The sequence below is a fragment of the Leucopleurus acutus genome, assembly GCF_964270905.1.
Source record: "Leucopleurus acutus genome assembly, chromosome: 3".
Taxonomy (NCBI): domain Eukaryota; kingdom Metazoa; phylum Chordata; class Mammalia; order Artiodactyla; family Delphinidae; genus Leucopleurus; species Leucopleurus acutus.
This window is the reverse complement of record NC_139145.1, coordinates 19,445,895-19,462,556: the sequence shown is the minus strand read 5'-3', so window position 1 is coordinate 19,462,556 and position 16,662 is coordinate 19,445,895. Positions and strand designations below refer to the sequence as shown.

Here is a 16,662-nt window from a genome sequence, read left to right as displayed (position 1 = left end):
CTCTCCCGGTTATTGGCTGAGTAAAGTAAACAGTGGGCGGGCCGGGGCGGGGTGTGCCGGCGCAGGGGTGGCCCCCGGGAGGGGGCGCAGAGTGCTCGGCGGGCGGCGGCGGCCGGGGAGGCCCGGGAGGCCGCGGCGCGGTCACTGCGAGCCGAGCCGAGCCGCGCCGATCGCCATCCGGCCCCGGCTCCCTCGCGCAATCCCGGCCGGTGGCGCGGCCCGGCGGGCCCGGCGGCGCCGCAGCCCATGGAGCTCGAGAACATCGTAGCGAACACGGTGCTACTCAAGGCCCGGGAAGGTGAGGCTGTTGGGTGAGGAGAACGCGGGCGCGCGGCCTCAGAGCTCGACCGGGTGCCTCAGCCGCCCGATCCCCTAGGGCAGCTCGCTCCGTGCCCCGCACCTCGCGCAGACACGAGCCCTTCCGGCCTGTGGTCCTCTTTCTCCGCACCTGCCCCCCGGGAGCTGGAGCCCAGCAAGGGGTGGGTCAGGCCGCCGCCCGCGCGGCGAGGAGGTGGGGTCGTGGTGAGGGAGTGAGAGGAGGAGAGAGGAAGGAAGAGGGAAGGGTGGGACCCCAGCCCCGGGAGAGCCTCTCTGAGCCCTCTCCCAGGTAAGAGGTAAGAAGATGCCCCAGGAAGGGAAAGGGGCAGCCCACACCCCACGTGCCCGGGCCCAGACTCCGGCGCCCAGCCTGGGCCGGCACAAAGTTGGTGCAGGGTAAAAGGTTTGGAAAATAAATTAACCGAGGCTCTGCCGTAGCACAGCCTTTGCGAGGTGGGGAAACTGCTGGTCATATATGCTACCAGCATGACTGCCACTTGCTCGGTGCCTCAGGACACTGGGGACAGAGGTGAATGGGTCACAGTTTTTGCCCTCGGGAGTAGTGGGGCAGATGGGCACAGAAAAAACTGGAAGCTGAGTTTTGAAGGAAGGGAGGCATGCCAGGCTGGTAGGACTGTTAAGTGCAAGGCCTGGCAGAGGGAGCCTGTCTTGTGAACCTAGTGTTGCTGAGCTCCTCAGACATTACCAGGCACCTGCTCTATGAGGATCCTGGGGATGCATAGGGACCAGACTTGGTCCTCATTGCCTTGCGGTCAGTCTGCCCCTCACCTGCCACTGTTCACCTCAGTAACATAATCACCGAACACCTACTCTGTGCCCTGTCCTGTCCAGGGTGCCAGGGACCAGCAGAGAAGACACTTCTTTTTGGAACTCTAGGGCAGGGAGGTCAGGACTCTTTGCTGGGGTTTCAGGCTGAAAAAGACATCTGCTTCGCCTTTCTGACCTATTTTACAGGTGGGAAACTGAGGCTTAAATCAGTGACTAGCCCCAAGGACACACAATGAGACTGGTTGACTCACGCCTAGGACACAGGATGTCCCCAATGCAGTCTGTAGGAAACCCAGAGGAACCCCCAGCTGGCACAGCATCTGGTGCCCCCTGCCTGCCCAGTGCATGTTGACCCTGGGGAAGTGCTGCCTGGAAATGGGCATGGTAGTCTGGGTCCTCAGTGCCCAGAGCCTTCCTTATCTGCTGTCCATTATCGAGTCCTGGGGCTAGGCCTTCCTCCCAGCCTCTGGGGGCATCTGCCGATTCTGTTCTGCCTCGTCATCCAGCCATCCAGGGAGGAGGGGTGGGGAGAGCCTGGCCAGGCCTCCCTCCCTAGGGCTGTAGCCAGTTCAGGCCTCAGGCCTTCTGAGAACACTGCCTTGCCTAACTAGAGAGTGTGGGCACCTTCTGATAGGCTTCCTCAGGAGGCATAGGGGGTTATGGCCAGACTGAGACCAATGCCTTCACTGGAGAATCCTTACTCCAACCTGGCTCTGTCCCTCTCACCTGGGTGGCTCTAGACAAGTCTCTTCTCTCTGAACTTCAGTAACTCTTTTTGCGGGATGGTTGAGGGTGGGACCTGAAAACTAAAGGAAATCCCAGTTGTCACTGAGTTTTGAACCCTGGTCTGTAGATTGAGTGCATTGGAATCACTTCATGAGCTGGCTGACAGCTTGGACCCCAGGCCTTTGCCAGCTTCCCAAGTGATCTGAGGCCCTGAGTGATTTGGGATTGCATGTATTCAGTTGACACCTGATGCCAGGCATGTTTGCGGTGGGAGAAGAGCTTGGGTTGTGGTCCTAGGGAGCTGGGTTCAAGTCCTGACTCTGGGACCTCCAGCCTTCGTAATCTTGGACCAATTGACTCCTCATTTCAGGGCCTCGGTTTTCTCATAAAATTGGGCCAGGTCTGGAAGGATTGCTATGAGGATGAAGTGGGACAGCACTGGAGGTGTGAACCCTCACTTAGTCCTCCTTCCTTTCCCAGGCCCCCAGAGGCATGGGGAGGGGACCAGGCTGGGGTGGGGAGGAGCCCCACTGACTCTGGTGGCAGTTCCAGGACAGGATATTTGCATGTGACTCTGCTGCTGCCTTGATGTGGCTGGGAGGAGGGAGAGGAGGAAGTAAGTGATGGGGGTAGCAGGCGGATGGAGAGGTGGGGGAGGAGTTCCCCTTCTGGGGAGGCCTTGCCCTGGGTTGGGGGGTGGGGGTCTGTTGCTCACTCACAGTGGAGCAATGACTGTGAGGTATGCTGGGTGCAGGCTGCAGGAGGGCTGCTAGCAGGTTTCCCAATGGGTACCCTACAACACTTCCTCTTCCAGGCAGCTTAGGTCAGGGAGCCTATTGGAGGACCCAGCCTTGCCCTCTCCCTAGACGGTGGCGCCTCCTGCACCACCTGCCTTCAGCCAGGCCAGATGGAAACAAGGCTGGGGAAACTGAGGCCAGGCAAGGGATAGTGGTGGCCTGAGGTTGCCACTGAGTTGTTGGAGCTGGGACCCACCTCTTGCCACAGCTCTACTGGGTACTGGACACAGACTCTCCTGGTCACCATCACAATACCTCTGGAGATGGCTCTGGACCTGAAGTACACATGGAGAAATTGAGGTTCCTAGAGAGCAAGTGATGGGCCTGAAGTGTAAAGTGGAGATTCAAACCCAGGTCTGTAAGATTCCAAGACTCAGGCTCCTTCCACCATTTTCAACCTCATGGCCCACAGGCCACATCTAGCTAGATCTCTAACATGTTTTATTTATTGGGCTGCAGTGGGTTTTTTAAAATATAGGAACCAATATTTCATGGAACAGTCCAGAGTCTCAGCTGATTTTGAAAAGTCAAAAGAGCTGGCCACACTGGGCCAGCATTCCTGCCTAGTAACAATCAAGCAGTCAGCCGTGGTTGTGCTGCAGCTGCCCCTGTTTGAAGCGGCATGCCGGGTCCAGTTCCCACACTCCTCACCACTCCCTGTTGTCTACCATCTGGCCCACATTTACTGTACCTGTCTGGCTCTGTAGGCATTTGAGCTGCTACCCTGGTCTCAGCAGCTACAGATGAGGGGTCAGCTAGGTAAAATGAGGCAGGTAGCAGGACCAGGAAAGCAGGGGTAGGGATCCTGAGTGTCAACCCTCCTGCCACCACTTTGTTTGCGTCTCTGATAGCTCTGATGCAGGGCCTCGTAATAGGGGCCTGGAGCCTACCTGGTGACCCAGGCTGCCCTCTGCCTCTGGCATCTCTCAGGCATGTCCCACATGTCCTGGAACATCTCCCTTCTGGGCCTTGACTTACACAGTTCCCACCACTATCGTGTCCTTCTCTTTCTTCACCTGGGAAACTCCTACCTGGTAGGAAGAAGCTGAGGCCTGCCAAAGCTACCTGGAAACCCCACTCTCCCCCAGTGGCTGGCCTCATGCCCCTCTTGGCTCTTCCAGCCCAGAAGCCCCTAGCAGGTGGGCCTAGGGGCCCATGTTTGTCCTGGAACCCAGCGAGGGCATGTTGCAGCACACGGAAGGAAGGCCCGAGGTGCCTCCCAGAGTGGACTGGGCCTAGGCTGGGCCCTGAAGGCCTCTGGATTGCACTGAGGGTGGAGGGGAGGCACGGCAGTGGCGGGACTCGAGACCCAGCACCTGTTTGCTTCCACAGGTGGTGGCGGGAATCGCAAAGGCAAAAGCAAGAAATGGCGTCAGATGCTGCAGTTCCCTCATATCAGCCAGTGCGAAGAGCTGCGGCTCAACATTGGTGAGACCTGGGTAGAGACGGGGGCTGGGGTGAAGAGGTGAGAGGGCCTTGCTGGTGCCACGGGGCCTCCCCCAAGACCTTGCCTCAGGGTGGAGGGGCAGGGTTGGGGTTTTGGGGAGCAGAGAAATTGAGGCCGCACCACCAACCCAGTTTCAGTTCCTGGGCTTGGGCTGGGTGGAGGGCAGAGAGCACATAGGACAGCAGCGGGTGGTTGGGGTAGGCGTGGGGAGGAGGACGGGGTCAGATTGGGGGCGATCTGAGGGAAGCAGCGGAAGGGAGGGCCTCAGGCGAGCAGGGCTCGCAGGATGGAGCGGAGGGTGCTTCAGGGGCTGGAGTCAGCCCTCACCGACTGCCCGGGGAGCCCCAGGCCTGTGCTCAGCCCCACCCAGCCTGGCCCTGCAGGTGCCCCGCAAAACCTTAACGAGAAGGGCCAGGCCCCCTCTGAAGGCCTGCACGTGGGCTAGGAGTACACCATGGCTGCTTCCACCGCCGGGAAGGAGGCCTAGCCTCGAGCTCGCCGGAAGCCACAGCTTCCTCCCACACTTTCGCCAGGCAGTCAGCAGGTGTGGGCCGGGCCCAAGCCGGGCCGGAACCTCACAGACCACACCCAGCCCCAACTGTGACGTATGCAAGTGGTGTGAACCAGGAGACAGCGGCTGGAAGTGAGGACCCCGGCTCTGGAGCCACACTCCTGGCTGTGTGACCTTGGGCTAATTACTTATCCTCTCTGGGCCTCGGAGTCCCAAGCTATGATGGCAGTAACAGTAGTGCCACCTCATTGCTGTGGTGAGGGTCTAAAGGAGACAATGGCTGCCATACTGCAGGGCTGGAAGCTGTTGTTAGGGCCCCGGGCCTGGTAGTGTGGACAGGAGTGCCCTGCCGGTGGGCTCCAGGTCCAGAAATCCAACAGCTCCCACCCCTGCCTGCAGAGTGTGACTACCACAGCCTGTGCAAGCGGCAGCCCATCGGGCGCCTGCTGTTCCGAGAGTTCTGCGCCACGAGGCCCGAGCTGACCCGCTGCATTGCCTTCCTGGACGGGGTGGTGAGTGCAGCCCAGCCCAACACCAAGGGTGGGCAGAGGTCCCGGGCCACCATGTGCCCCATCTCCCCACACCTGTTGCTGTACCCAAACCCCAAGCTTCTCTGCCTCCCACCCCGCAGGCTGACTATGAAGTGACCCCTGATGAGAAGCGGAAGGAGTGTGGGTGGCGGCTAATACAGAATTTTCTGAGCCACACGGTAAGTGAGCACTGATGGAGGGATGATGGCAGCGGGTAGAGCTCAGTGATGGGGAGAGGATTGACCACAGCTCAGGCAGAGAGTGCCCTGGAGCTGCTCCAGGCTCACCAGGCAGCATTGCAGGCATGGAGCCCAGGAGGGTGGGCTGGGGCTCTGGACCCTGCAGCCTGCCAGCAGCTCTGCTTTACCCTGCCTCAAGGGGAACAGCAGAAACCAAGTTCAGCAACTGGGCAGGCTGGCGCACCTCCAGCCCATAGCCACCCCAGCACAGTCCCGAGGTCTCTGCCCTGGGAGTGGGTGGCTGGCCAAGGGAGCCCCTGCACTGACCTGTCTGTGGCTTGTCCCTAGGGTCCCGACCTCATCCCTGACGTCCCCCGGCAACTGGTGACTAACTGTGCCCAGCGGCTGGAGCAGGGGCCCTGCAAAGACCTCTTCCAGGAGCTCACCCGGTAAGCCTCTCCCTGCCCATAGGCTGAGAATCGTGTCCTGACGGGTGGGTTTCTGTGGACCCAGAAGGCTGTGAACAGTTCAGCAGGTGGTGAGGGAGCTCAGCCCCTCACCCCAGCCTTGCGCCAGCTCTGTGACCTTGGGCAGGTTGCCTCCCCTCTCTGTAGCCTCTTGGGCTTCAGCCAGGATGCATGTCTCCCACCTAGGTGGGTTAGCAAGAGGGCTGGCTGAGGATGCTGCGTTTCAGGCTGAGCATACACACAACAGGGGGCCTGGCCCATCAAGCCAAGAACTTGGGGTGTCAGGGGCTGACCAGTGGGCTGGGTCTTCTCGATAGGCTGACCCACGAGTACCTGAGTGTGGCCCCTTATACCGACTACCTCGACAGCATCTACTTCAACCGTTTCCTGCAGTGGAAGTGGCTGGAAAGGTGAGCTCCTTGAAGGCTGGGCTGGGCTGGGCCAGGCCAGGTTGTGGGGGCTCTCATGGGCGTCAGGCCCCTGATCAGCTAGTGTTTGATCCCCAACCCCTTGTCCACAGGCAGCCAGTGACCAAAAACACCTTCAGGCAGTACCGAGTCCTGGGCAAAGGTGGCTTTGGGGAGGTGAGTGGCCAGGCCAGAGCCCAGCAGAGTGCAGAGGTGGGGTAGGGTGGACCCTGACAAGCCCCTTCCCCCTTTGAGCCCCTGTACCCCCAGGAAGGGCACAGCTGGTCCCCATTTGCCCCATCTACCCTGGCTACAGGTATGTGCCTGCCAGGTGCGGGCAACAGGCAAGATGTACGCCTGCAAGAAGCTGGAGAAGAAGCGGATCAAGAAGAGGAAAGGGGAGGCCATGGCCCTCAATGAGAAGCAGATCCTGGAGAAAGTGAACAGTAGGTTTGTAGTAAGTACAGACAGGAGACCCTTCCCTTTCCCCTGGCCACGCCTGCTCTCCCCACTCGCTGGACTAAGATCTCTTCCCTGCCACAGGCCCCCTCTAGGCACAACTGCCTCCCTTGTCCTCAGAGATGCCTGGGAAGGGTGGGTTTGGGGAATTGACACCTGGCCTAGGGAGCAGGCTGGGCCCCAGGGAGTGGTACTAAGAAGGATTTTTCGGGCGGCTGGCACCAGCCCCCCCACCAGGTGGCCCACGGCCCCTGCTTCAGGGCTCGGACCCTCTTGGTCACAGGTGAGCTTGGCCTACGCCTATGAGACCAAGGACGCGCTGTGCCTGGTGCTGACGCTGATGAACGGAGGCGACCTCAAGTTCCACATCTACCACATGGGCCAGGCTGGCTTCCCCGAGGCTCGGGCCGTCTTCTACGCGGCAGAGATCTGCTGCGGCCTGGAGGACCTGCACCGGGAACGCATCGTGTACAGGTGCAGGGGTGTGGCCCTCCTGGCCAGGGGCCGCAACTGGGCTTGGGTGGAGGCTGCAGAGAGATGTTGGTGTGCTGGGGCTGTCACTGCAGGCGCAAGTCTGTCTGGGCTCTGGCTGGGGACTCCACACTCACCCACACTAGGCAAACTTGAGAGGCTCAGAACCCAGGCTCTGGGGTCTGGTTGACCACGTGTGAATCCCGGCATTGTCGCCCCTCTCTCACTCTGTGACCTTGGCCACTCAGCTCCCTGCTCACAACACCATTTTCTTTCCTGGGAAGCAAAGACTATATATAACTCCTGCTTCTCAGGTTGTTGTAGGGAATGAATGAGATAATGCTGTAAAGTACATAGAACTCGATAGTGGAGAGCTCCTCTTACTACTATTACTGGTGATGATTTCATTTGAGCCTCACAACAGCTCCATGAGGAGATGGATGAGTAGCCTCATTTGACAGATGGAAAAGGTAGAGTTAGCCACCAGAGTGGAGGGAGAGCACTAGAGGTGAACAAAGCTGCTGGTGATGTCTGGGAAGCTTCCCTCTGAGTGGGAACTGCCTTCCACTTGCCTAGCGAGTCCCAGGAGTCCTGGCTGCATAGATCCTTCATCTGCTCCCTCAGGTTGGGGCTGCTGCCAGGGAAGGCAGGGCTGTCTGTCTTCTGGCAACAAAAGGCTCCCACACCTTGCTGCACATCCCATCCTAGGGGGTGAGCGAGCTAGGAGGGGGTGGCCCTGTCTGGCTGCTGGGCAAACTGAGCAGCATCTGATCCTGCCCTTCTCTCCCCACAGGGACCTAAAGCCAGAGAACATCCTACTAGATGACCACGGTGGGTGAGGGGCCACAAAGGGTGGGAGAGGCATGGGGGAGGTCTGGCCCACCTGCCTAACGGGCCTCCCTGCTTCCCTCCATCCACATTCAGGTCACATCCGCATCTCCGACCTGGGGCTGGCAGTGCACGTACCTGAGGGCCAGACGATCAAAGGCCGTGTGGGCACTGTGGGCTACATGGGTGAGTCTCCCTTCCCCCTGGCCCGCCAGCCTCCTGGGTCCTCTATCTGTCTTGGGCCCAGTCCCACCACCCCTGTTGGGAAGTCTCCTGTACCTCAGGAAATAGAAAGAGCTGATGTTCTTCTTTTATAGATGAGGAGACCAAGACTCAGCCAGGGCCCCACACACTGTGAATCCACAGCATTCACTCACTACATATTCATTGAGCTACTCCTACTGGCCGGGCCTACAGGTGGCTACCAGTGAAAGACAAGGGCCTCATACCTGTTTCCATGGCCCTGGCTCTCCACTCCCGAGACCTGCCCATGCTAGAAGTGGGAGTGCCCATCTGTGGCGGAGGCCAAGATGTGGCCCCAAATTCCCCTTGGGACCACGTGACACAATAGACAGAGCTCCAGCTATGGGCTCCACCTCTTCCTTGTTATGTGTCCTCGGGCCGGACATTCTGCTTCTCCCAGCCTCACTTTCCCTGACTGTAAAGTGATCATCACCTACTCCCAGGGTTGCCTTGAAGATGAAAAGAGGTAGTAGAGGCAAAAATCCCTACCTGCCTGTCCTGGCAGGCAGTAGCTATCCAGCAAATCAGTTGCTGTCTTCTTTCCTCTCTTTGATATTAAATCTAGAGGTTGCAAACTGGCAGCCACACTAGGCCTAATTTGGCCTCCATCTGTGTTTAAATCAAATTGTTTTTCAAACAATCTGAATTGATTGCCAACATTTGATAACCCAGACAGCTTCATGTTAAAAATACGGATTTCTGACTTCTCTTGAAAAGTCAGAAGACGTGGCCCCCTGCAGGGCCATACCAGCGCACTTTGATGGGATGTGTGCTCTCCAACTCACCTCAGTCCCCACCGGGCTGCTGATGTTGCCTGCCTGGGTGGTGCCAGTGGGTGTCTGAGCTGGTTACCCTACCTTGACATGCATGCTGGGCATTCCTGGGGCCCCGGGGCACAATTCCGCCTCCTGCCCCGTCTTAACTCCTGTGCTGTCCCTCCCAGCCCCAGAGGTGGTGAAGAACGAACGGTACACATTCAGCCCGGACTGGTGGGCGCTAGGCTGCCTCCTGTACGAGATGATCGCAGGCCAGTCACCCTTCCAGCAGAGAAAAAAGAAGATCAAGCGGGAGGAGGTGGAGCGGCTGGTAAAGGAGGTGCCCGAGGAGTACTCAGAGCACTTTTCCCCGCAGGCCCGCTCGCTCTGTTCCCAGGTACAGCAGCCAGCAGGAGGCCCAACCGGCCAGGGCTGGGGCTGGGGGCGCCTCTCCCGGGGCTACCCTGACCACCCTGCCTTGCTGTAGCTCCTCTGCAAGGACCCTGCTGAGCGCCTGGGGTGTGGGGGGGGCGGTGCCCGCGAGGTGAAGGAGCACCCCCTCTTCAAGAAGCTGAACTTCAAGCGGCTGGGAGCCGGCATGCTAGAACCACCCTTCAAGCCTGATGTGAGTGCTGCCCCCTCCTGCCGAGGGCAGGGCCAAGCCCTGGCTGGGGGGCAGGGGTGAGCGGGAAGGGTTGGGGGCTCTTGGAGGATTGGTTGGGACACCCTCATTGCAAGTGTTAGAAAACTCAAGTGTGTTAACCAGCAAAACAGAATTCACCGGGCTCAGAAAAATGAAAAGCTGTGGGAGAGGCCTTGCTTTTGGCCCACCCAATCCAGGGCTCCAACAATGTTGCAGGAATTCCGCCTTCCTCTCTCTGACCACTACTGGTCAGTGTGCAGGCTTCTCCTTTCAGGCAGCTGTCCCCAGGGTGTGGCAGGCCTACATCTTAACAGCTCAGCCACCCTCGAAGACAGAGAGTGCCTCTTGCCCAATAATTTCAAAAGAAGTCCAAAAAGGAAAAACAAGGCCTGAGGCTGATGCTCATTGCCTGATTGCCCAGAGGCCCCTCAGCAGCCACACCTGGATCCTATACCCACCTGAGCCACTGCCAGTGGTGGGAGATCGGTTTCCCAAAGGAAAACTAAGATGCCTTGCCAGCAGGGGAAAGGCCCATTGGGCTGGCAAAATATCTGCTGCCCACTACACCTGGCAACGCTGACCTCCTGTCTGGGAGCAGGACACTCCCCTCTGCAGAGTCTCACTCATTTACTGAGCATCTCAGTGGGTCAGGCATCCTCCTGGCAGAAACATCCTCGAGTCATCAAATTCTAAGTGGCAGATGCCCAACTCAAACTTACGCCCAACATGGAGCTTATTGGTTAATTTGGCCAGAAAGTCCCAGAGTAGGGCCAATGTCAGGGTTTCATACCATGTTGTCAGGACTCCATCTCTTGGCTCTGCTGCAGCCTGTTGACTGTTCTCCCACTGAATTCAGGCTTCTCTGTATAAAGTCATAGGGAAGGTTCTGAATGGCCAAGATTAGATCACGTGCTTGCCCCCCCCTCATGTGTAAAAGGACTGGGACCTGTGATTGACTGTTCACCAGGAACACGGGGGAGGAAGGTAGGTGATGGGCAGGCCAGGTTGGTGGCTGTCAACCATGCACGTGATTGTTTACACATTCAACAAATATTCTGAGTGCCCATATGTACCAGACCTCAGAATTAATAGAGTCAACAGGACCCAGTCCTCCCTTCATGTTCTAGTGGGAAGACACAGCAAAATAAACCAGTAAGTGAAAAAAGAGTTGTGGGGAGGTGGGAGTATTTCTAGACAGGATGGTCTCTGAGGAGCTGTTGGTTAAGTAGAAGCCTAAAATACGTGAAGGACAGAGCTGTACCAGGATTTGGGGCATGAGCATTCCAGGGAGAAGGAGCAGCCAGGCATTAAGATCCTAGTACAGGGACCAGCCTTGAGAGGTGGAACAGCAGTGAAGGCCAGTGTAGCTGGCATGAGCATGTGCAGGGAACGTGGAGCAAGAATGTGAGGTGGGGGTGTGGGCCACAGAGCAGGGGAGCAGGATCAGGAGTGGGAGGCCACCTAGTGGGCTGCTGCCTCTGCAGAACTGCATCTTGTAGGTGGGTCTCACCAGCAACCCACGGTTTTAGCCTTGCTGTGGGCAGTTGAACTGAGAGCCTGACTTCCGGCAGCCTGCCTCAGGGCTGGCCCTGCCACTCGAGTTTACTCCTCCTTCCCTGCACACCAACCTTGAAAATCAGTGCCCTGGAGTTTAACTTTTTTTAGAAGCAGCAGATGAAAAATGTGCTTGATGATGATATAGTTTTTAACAGCTTTATTGAGTTCATATACCATACAACTCACTCCTTGAAAGGATATAATTAAATGGCTTTTAGCATAGTCAGGTTGTGCAACCATCACCGCAATCAATTTTAGAACGTTTTCATCACCCCTCCCCCCAAAGTACCCCATACTCATTAGCAGTCATTCCCCATTCTCCCCTCCCCTGGCCCTTGGCATCCACTCTTCGACCTTTTGTGTGTGTGTGTGTGTGTGTCTGCGTTGTGTCTTCGTTGCTGTGCGCGGGCTTTCTCTAGTTGCGACGAGCAGGGGCTACTCTTTGATGTGGTGCACGGGCTTCTCATTGCGGTGGCTTCTCTTGTTGCAGAGCACAGGCTCTAGGCATGCAGGCTTCAGTAGTTGTGGCTCACGGACTCTAGAGTGTAGTCTCAGTAGTTGTGGTGCATGGGCTTAGTTGTTTCACGGCGTGTGGGATCTTCCCGGAACAGGGCTCGAGCCCGTGTCCCCTGCATTGGCAGGCAGATTCTTAACTGCGGCGCCACCAGGGACATCGCTACTAATCTACTTTATGTCTCTCTATATTTGCCTATTCTGGACATTTCATATTAATGGGATTATATAATATGTGGTCCTTTGTGACTGGCTTTTTGCACTTTGCATACTGTTTTCAGGGTTCACCAATGTTGTAGCATTTATTGGTCCTGCATTCCTTTTTTATGACTGAATAATATTCCATTGTATGAATATGACACATTTTGTTTGTTCATCAGTTGATTGACATTAGGGTTGTTTCCACTTTGGGGCTATGATGAATAATGCTGTTTTGAGCATTCACATACAAGTTTTTGTGGGGACATATGTTTTCATTTCTCTGGGACATACACCTAGAAGTTGAATGCTGGCTCATATGGTAACGCTATGTTTAACCTTTTGGGGAACTGCCAGACTTTTCCAAAAAGCGGCTGTATGATTTTACATGATAATATTTTGACATCCTTAACAGTAGGACTTAGAAAAAAATGTAACGATGAAAAAAGAAGTGGCCTTCTGGAGTGAGGTGGGCTCCTGGCAGAGGGCTGGGGGCGCAGAGAGGTGGGAGGAATGTTCTAATCCTTTGGTTGGCTGTGAAGCAGAAGGGGATGGAATATGCCATTGGACATCCCAGGACAGAGGACCTATCAGCTCCAGGCCCCGCATGGAGTACCCAGCTGAGATTCAGTCGGCGCTGCCCTCACCAGTTGCACCTAGACAGCTGTATACAGGTGGAGGGGGGTGCCTGTTGCTGATTCCGTATGGCACTGTGGGGGCTGTTTGGCCACCGTGGGTCAGCTCTGCAGCCTTGTCAGGCAGTGAGCAGTGAGGGATAATGAACCCCAGTTTAGAGGGGAACTTGGGCCTCAGAGAGAAGGGACTGCCATGCTCAGGAAGTGCATGGGGCACTTGTGTTTTGTTTTGTTTTGGAAGTGTAGTAGATTTACAATGTTGTGTATTAGTTTCTGGTGTACAGCAAAGTGATTCAGATATATATATGTACAGATGTATATATGTGTATATGTGTGTGTATACATATTCTTTTTCAGATTCTTTTCCATTGTAGTTTATTACAAGGGATTGAATATGGTTCCCCATGCTATACAGTAAGACTGTGATGTTTATCTATTTTATATATTGTAAAATATATCTGCTAATCCCAAACTCCTTATTTATCCTCCCCCCTTCCTCTTTGATAACCATGAGTTTGTTTTCTATGTCTGTGAGTCTGTTTCTGTTTTGTAAATAAGTTCATTTGTATCATTTTTTTAGATTCCACATATAAGTGATGTCATACATATAAGTGATGTCATGTTAAATATATTTGTCTTTTTTTTTTTTTTTTTTTTTTGGTGGTACGCGGGCCTCTCACTGCTGTGGCCTCTCCCATTGTGGAGCACAGGCTCCGGACGCACAGGCTCAGCGGCCATGACTCACGGGCCCAGCCGCTCTGCGGCACGTGGGATCCTCCCAGACCGGGGCACGGACCCGTGTCCCCTGCATCGGCAGGCAGACTGTCAACCACTGAGCCACCAGGGAAGCCCAATATATTTGTCTTTGTACGACTTACTTCACTTAGTATGATAATCTCTGGGTCCATCCATGTTGCTGCACATGGCATTATTTCATTCTTTTTTATGTCTGAGTAATATTCCACTGTACATTATTTATATACATATGCCACATCTTCTTTACCCACTCATCTGTGGATGGACACTTAGGTTGCTTCCATGTCATGGCCATTGTTAATAGTGCTGCTGTAAACACTGGGGGCACCTGCAAACCAGGAAGCTGCAAGGGTCAGGGCAAACCCAGCCCCAGCTCAGGGTTGAGCTGCCCTCCTGTCGAGGAGGGGTGTGTGTGGTGTTCCTGTCTAACCACTGCCTCTGTCCCCCAGCCCCAGGCCATTTACTGCAAGGATGTTCTGGATATCGAACAGTTCTCCACAGTTAAGGGTGTGGAGCTGGAAGCCACTGACCAGGACTTCTACCAGAAATTTGCCACGGGCAGTGTGTCCATCCCCTGGCAGAATGAGGTGGGGACCTGCCCAGCTGATGGGGTGGGCTCCAGAGGGGCACCCTTGGGGTCAGTACTCACAGCTACCTGTTCTGTGGCAGATGGTGGAGACCGAGTGCTTCCAGGAGCTGAATGTCTTCGGGCTGGATGGCTCGGTTCCCCCAGACCTGGACTGGAAGGGCCAGCCACCTGCACCCCCAAAGAAGGGACTGCTGCAGAGGATCTTCAGTCGCCAGGTAACCCCCAGCAGTGTCCTACCTGGGTCCCCCACCTGGCTCCAGGGGACGGTGGGTGGGAGGCAGAGCCGGTGCCTGCATGCGCGGGGAGTAGGCATCCTCCAGCCATGTCAGCGGTGCCCAGGGTCTCTGGCCTCATTCCCGCCTGTCCCCCACCCCCGGCTGGGCTCACGGCCTCTTTTCTCTTTCCAGAGGTGAGCAGTGTGGGCTCCCCATGGGTTGGCCTTGCTGCCCGGCCTTGGGGAGCCACAGACAGCCCTTCCATGGCAGAGGCGAGATGTGGGCGAAAGAAGTCTGGTGCCCGCTCCCTACCTCCCCCTCCCCACTGCTTCCGTGCCCAGCACCTGCAAGCTGCTAGCCTTGCTTAGCCATCTGTCTCCCCATGCCCTGCCTCCACCGGCCCCAGGGGAGAGGGCCCTGGCAGAGCCTGGGATCCACCTGGTCCTCCTCACTTCAGCCTGTTGCCAGCAGCCTCTGCACTGATGTCCACACATGTCTGGCCTGAGCTGCTGCTCTGGGCTCCTCGTGGGGAGCCCCCTCCTTGGAGCACGGAGCTCCTGGTCTGCCCTGGCAGGGCCGGCCCAGGTGACGGCCCTGGTAGCTAACTGCGCCTGCTCTGCCTCTCTCCCTCCGTGTCTTCCCCGCCCTCCAGGACTGCTGTGGGAACTGCAGCGACAGTGAGGAAGAGCTTCCCGCCCGCCTCGAGCTCCCCACCCGCCTCTAGCCCCCAACCTGAGGCCCCGCCGGGCGGTTGGCGGTAGCAGCTACTCCAAGCGCTGTTTACAGTTTTGCACAGTGGTCTTCCCCATTGTCCACTCAAGTTGTGGCCTGGGGAACACAGCCGGAGCTGTCCCCAGTGCCCTCTGCCCCTCAGCCCCTGGTCTGGCTGAGTTTGGCAAGGCCTGGACTGTCCCTGGGACAAAGGTGCGTCCCTTCAGCTCTTGTCTGTGGAGCTCGGGGCTTTCTGTATTTATGTCTTTGTACGAATGTATATAGCAACCAGAGCGTTCTTAAGACCCACGCTGGAGCCGGTAGAGGGGCTGCTGCCACACTCCAGGCACCTCAGGCCCAGCTCAGACGGGCGAGGTTGGGCCAGGCCAGGCCCCTGGGCCCCCAGCACTGTGCTTGCCACCGCCGACCTCTGAGTGAGACTCGTGCCTGCCCCTGCCGCCCTGGGCTTAGGCCGCCACCTCTGGGGCCCAATACTGTCCCTTCTCAGCACCTGTCAGAGCTGGATCTGGGACCTTTCTGTCCCCTAGGCCTGTGCCAAAGTGTGACCAGAGATTGGGCTGACCCTGGGACCCCTCAGTCCACTGCCCAGGCTGTCCCAGATGGGTCTGCCTCTGCCTTCCAGCTCCCAGGTCACCTCGTCCCTTGTGCTGGGCCCTGTCCTGAAGACACCTCGTGCAGAAACACCCCAGCCCAGGCCAGGGGAAGGGTAGGGGTGGGGGTGTCCCTGACCAACCCTCAAACATTCCAAACTCCCCTCATAACAGACACATGTGCCCAGCAATAATCCACCCCTCCCAGTGTGTGCCTGTGGTGTGTGTGTGTGTGTGTGAGAGAGAGAGAGAGAGAGAGAGAGAGAAGGGGGCAGGCGAGGCTGTGGGCCTGCACCCTAGGCCCCAGCCCTGGCCCCTCCCGGACTGTGATGGCCATCCTGGTCCCAGTGTTAGGGTAGCGTGGGATTACAGGGTCCCAGTTTTTCCATATTTAAAGCCAATTTTTATTACCCATTTTGTCCAATATAAGCTGCCACATGTCTCTGTGTGAATACAGTCCGAGCACAAACCTGGCCAGCTGCCCCTGCCTGCCTCTTTCTTGCCCCTGGTGGTCCAGGGGTCTTCCTGCTTCCCTGGCCCTGCTGGAAGTGGAAAGAGATTGGAAGTGGGGATAGTGGCGGCTGCCCTTCCAGCAAGGCCCAAGGGCCCCCAGGGCCGATCTTGGGGTAGCCTCTCCAGGCAGCCAGGCTTTGGTGGCCTCTGGGCCCAGCAGCTTCCTCAGCAGGTTGAGGCCTCAGAAAAGAAGCCTTGGGTCCCCGCTAGGTATGGGTCTGGCTCTGGAACCACTAGGGTGTGGGCCTGTGCTGGAGAGGTGGGCTCAGCTGGCAGTATCCCCTCCGAGGCCAAGGTGGCCTGGCTGCCGCTCGTGGGTTTGGAGCGGCCTGGGGAGTAAGGTGGGAGCTGCTGTTAGGAACACCTGCCCAGTCTGTCTTACCTGGACACCTGCCAGCTAGGAGCACCTGTCCAGTCTGTCTTACCTGGACACCTGCCAGTTAGGAGCACCTGCCCAGTCTGTCTTACCTGGACACCTGCTGTGTGATTTGCCCAGGGCCAGTACACATGTGTTAGAGCCATTCCTCTGCTTTGCCTTTGAAGCAGGAAATGTGGCTGGGCAGAGACAGACACTGGTGATGCTGGAAGTTAGGCTGTGGCAGAGGTGGGTGGAGACCAGCCATGTGGCCATCAGGGAAGATTCTCTGAAGGTAGCAGTTGAGCCAGGTCTTGAAGGAGACATTCACCTGGGGGACAGAGGAAGTTGGGGAGCATTCCACCTGTGCAGAGACTTGGGAGTGGCAGCCTGTTGACCACAAGTCTGTCCCAGACTTCACAAGTCTTTTCCTGGTCTG

General features: G+C 57.1%; 1 protein-coding gene across 4 annotated transcripts; it reads left to right on the top strand.

The window, feature by feature from the left end:
• The first annotated feature begins 112 nt into the window (after positions 1–112).
• Positions 113–15,828, top strand: GRK6 (G protein-coupled receptor kinase 6). 4 transcript variants are annotated; one of them, XM_082835112.1, is made up of 16 exons: positions 113–298; positions 3,963–4,058; positions 4,988–5,100; positions 5,220–5,297; positions 5,646–5,746; positions 6,082–6,174; positions 6,285–6,348; positions 6,488–6,628; positions 6,914–7,104; positions 7,895–7,932; positions 8,026–8,115; positions 9,116–9,324; positions 9,415–9,552; positions 13,679–13,816; positions 13,899–14,033; positions 14,686–15,828. In XM_082835112.1, exons 1-16 carry the CDS (start codon positions 247–249, stop codon positions 14,755–14,757), a joined length of 1,749 nt encoding a protein of 582 aa, XP_082691238.1. In that variant the 5' UTR covers positions 113–246; the 3' UTR covers positions 14,758–15,828. The 4 variants fall into 4 exon arrangements, with proteins under 4 accessions (XP_082691238.1, XP_082691239.1, XP_082691241.1 ...); XM_082835115.1 differs by lacking the exons at positions 113–298; positions 3,963–4,058; positions 4,988–5,100; positions 5,220–5,297; positions 5,646–5,746 and having other exon boundaries at positions 6,131–6,174; positions 6,289–6,348; XM_082835113.1 differs by lacking the exons at positions 113–298; positions 3,963–4,058; positions 4,988–5,100; ... (1 more) ...; positions 5,646–5,746; positions 6,285–6,348 and having other exon boundaries at positions 6,113–6,174.
• Positions 15,829–16,662: the final 834 nt, after the last annotated feature.

Coding starts and splice junctions, on each gene's coding strand:
- GRK6 (XM_082835112.1), top strand. CDS start 247: ATGGAGCTCGAGAACATCGTAGCGAACACGGTGCTACTCAAGGCCCGG. Junction 5,101..5,219: donor TTGCCTTCCTGGACGGGGTG/GTGAGTGCAGCC, acceptor CCCACCCCGCAG/GCTGACTATGAAGTGACCCC. Junction 6,349..6,487: donor GCAAAGGTGGCTTTGGGGAG/GTGAGTGGCCAG, acceptor CCCTGGCTACAG/GTATGTGCCTGCCAGGTGCG.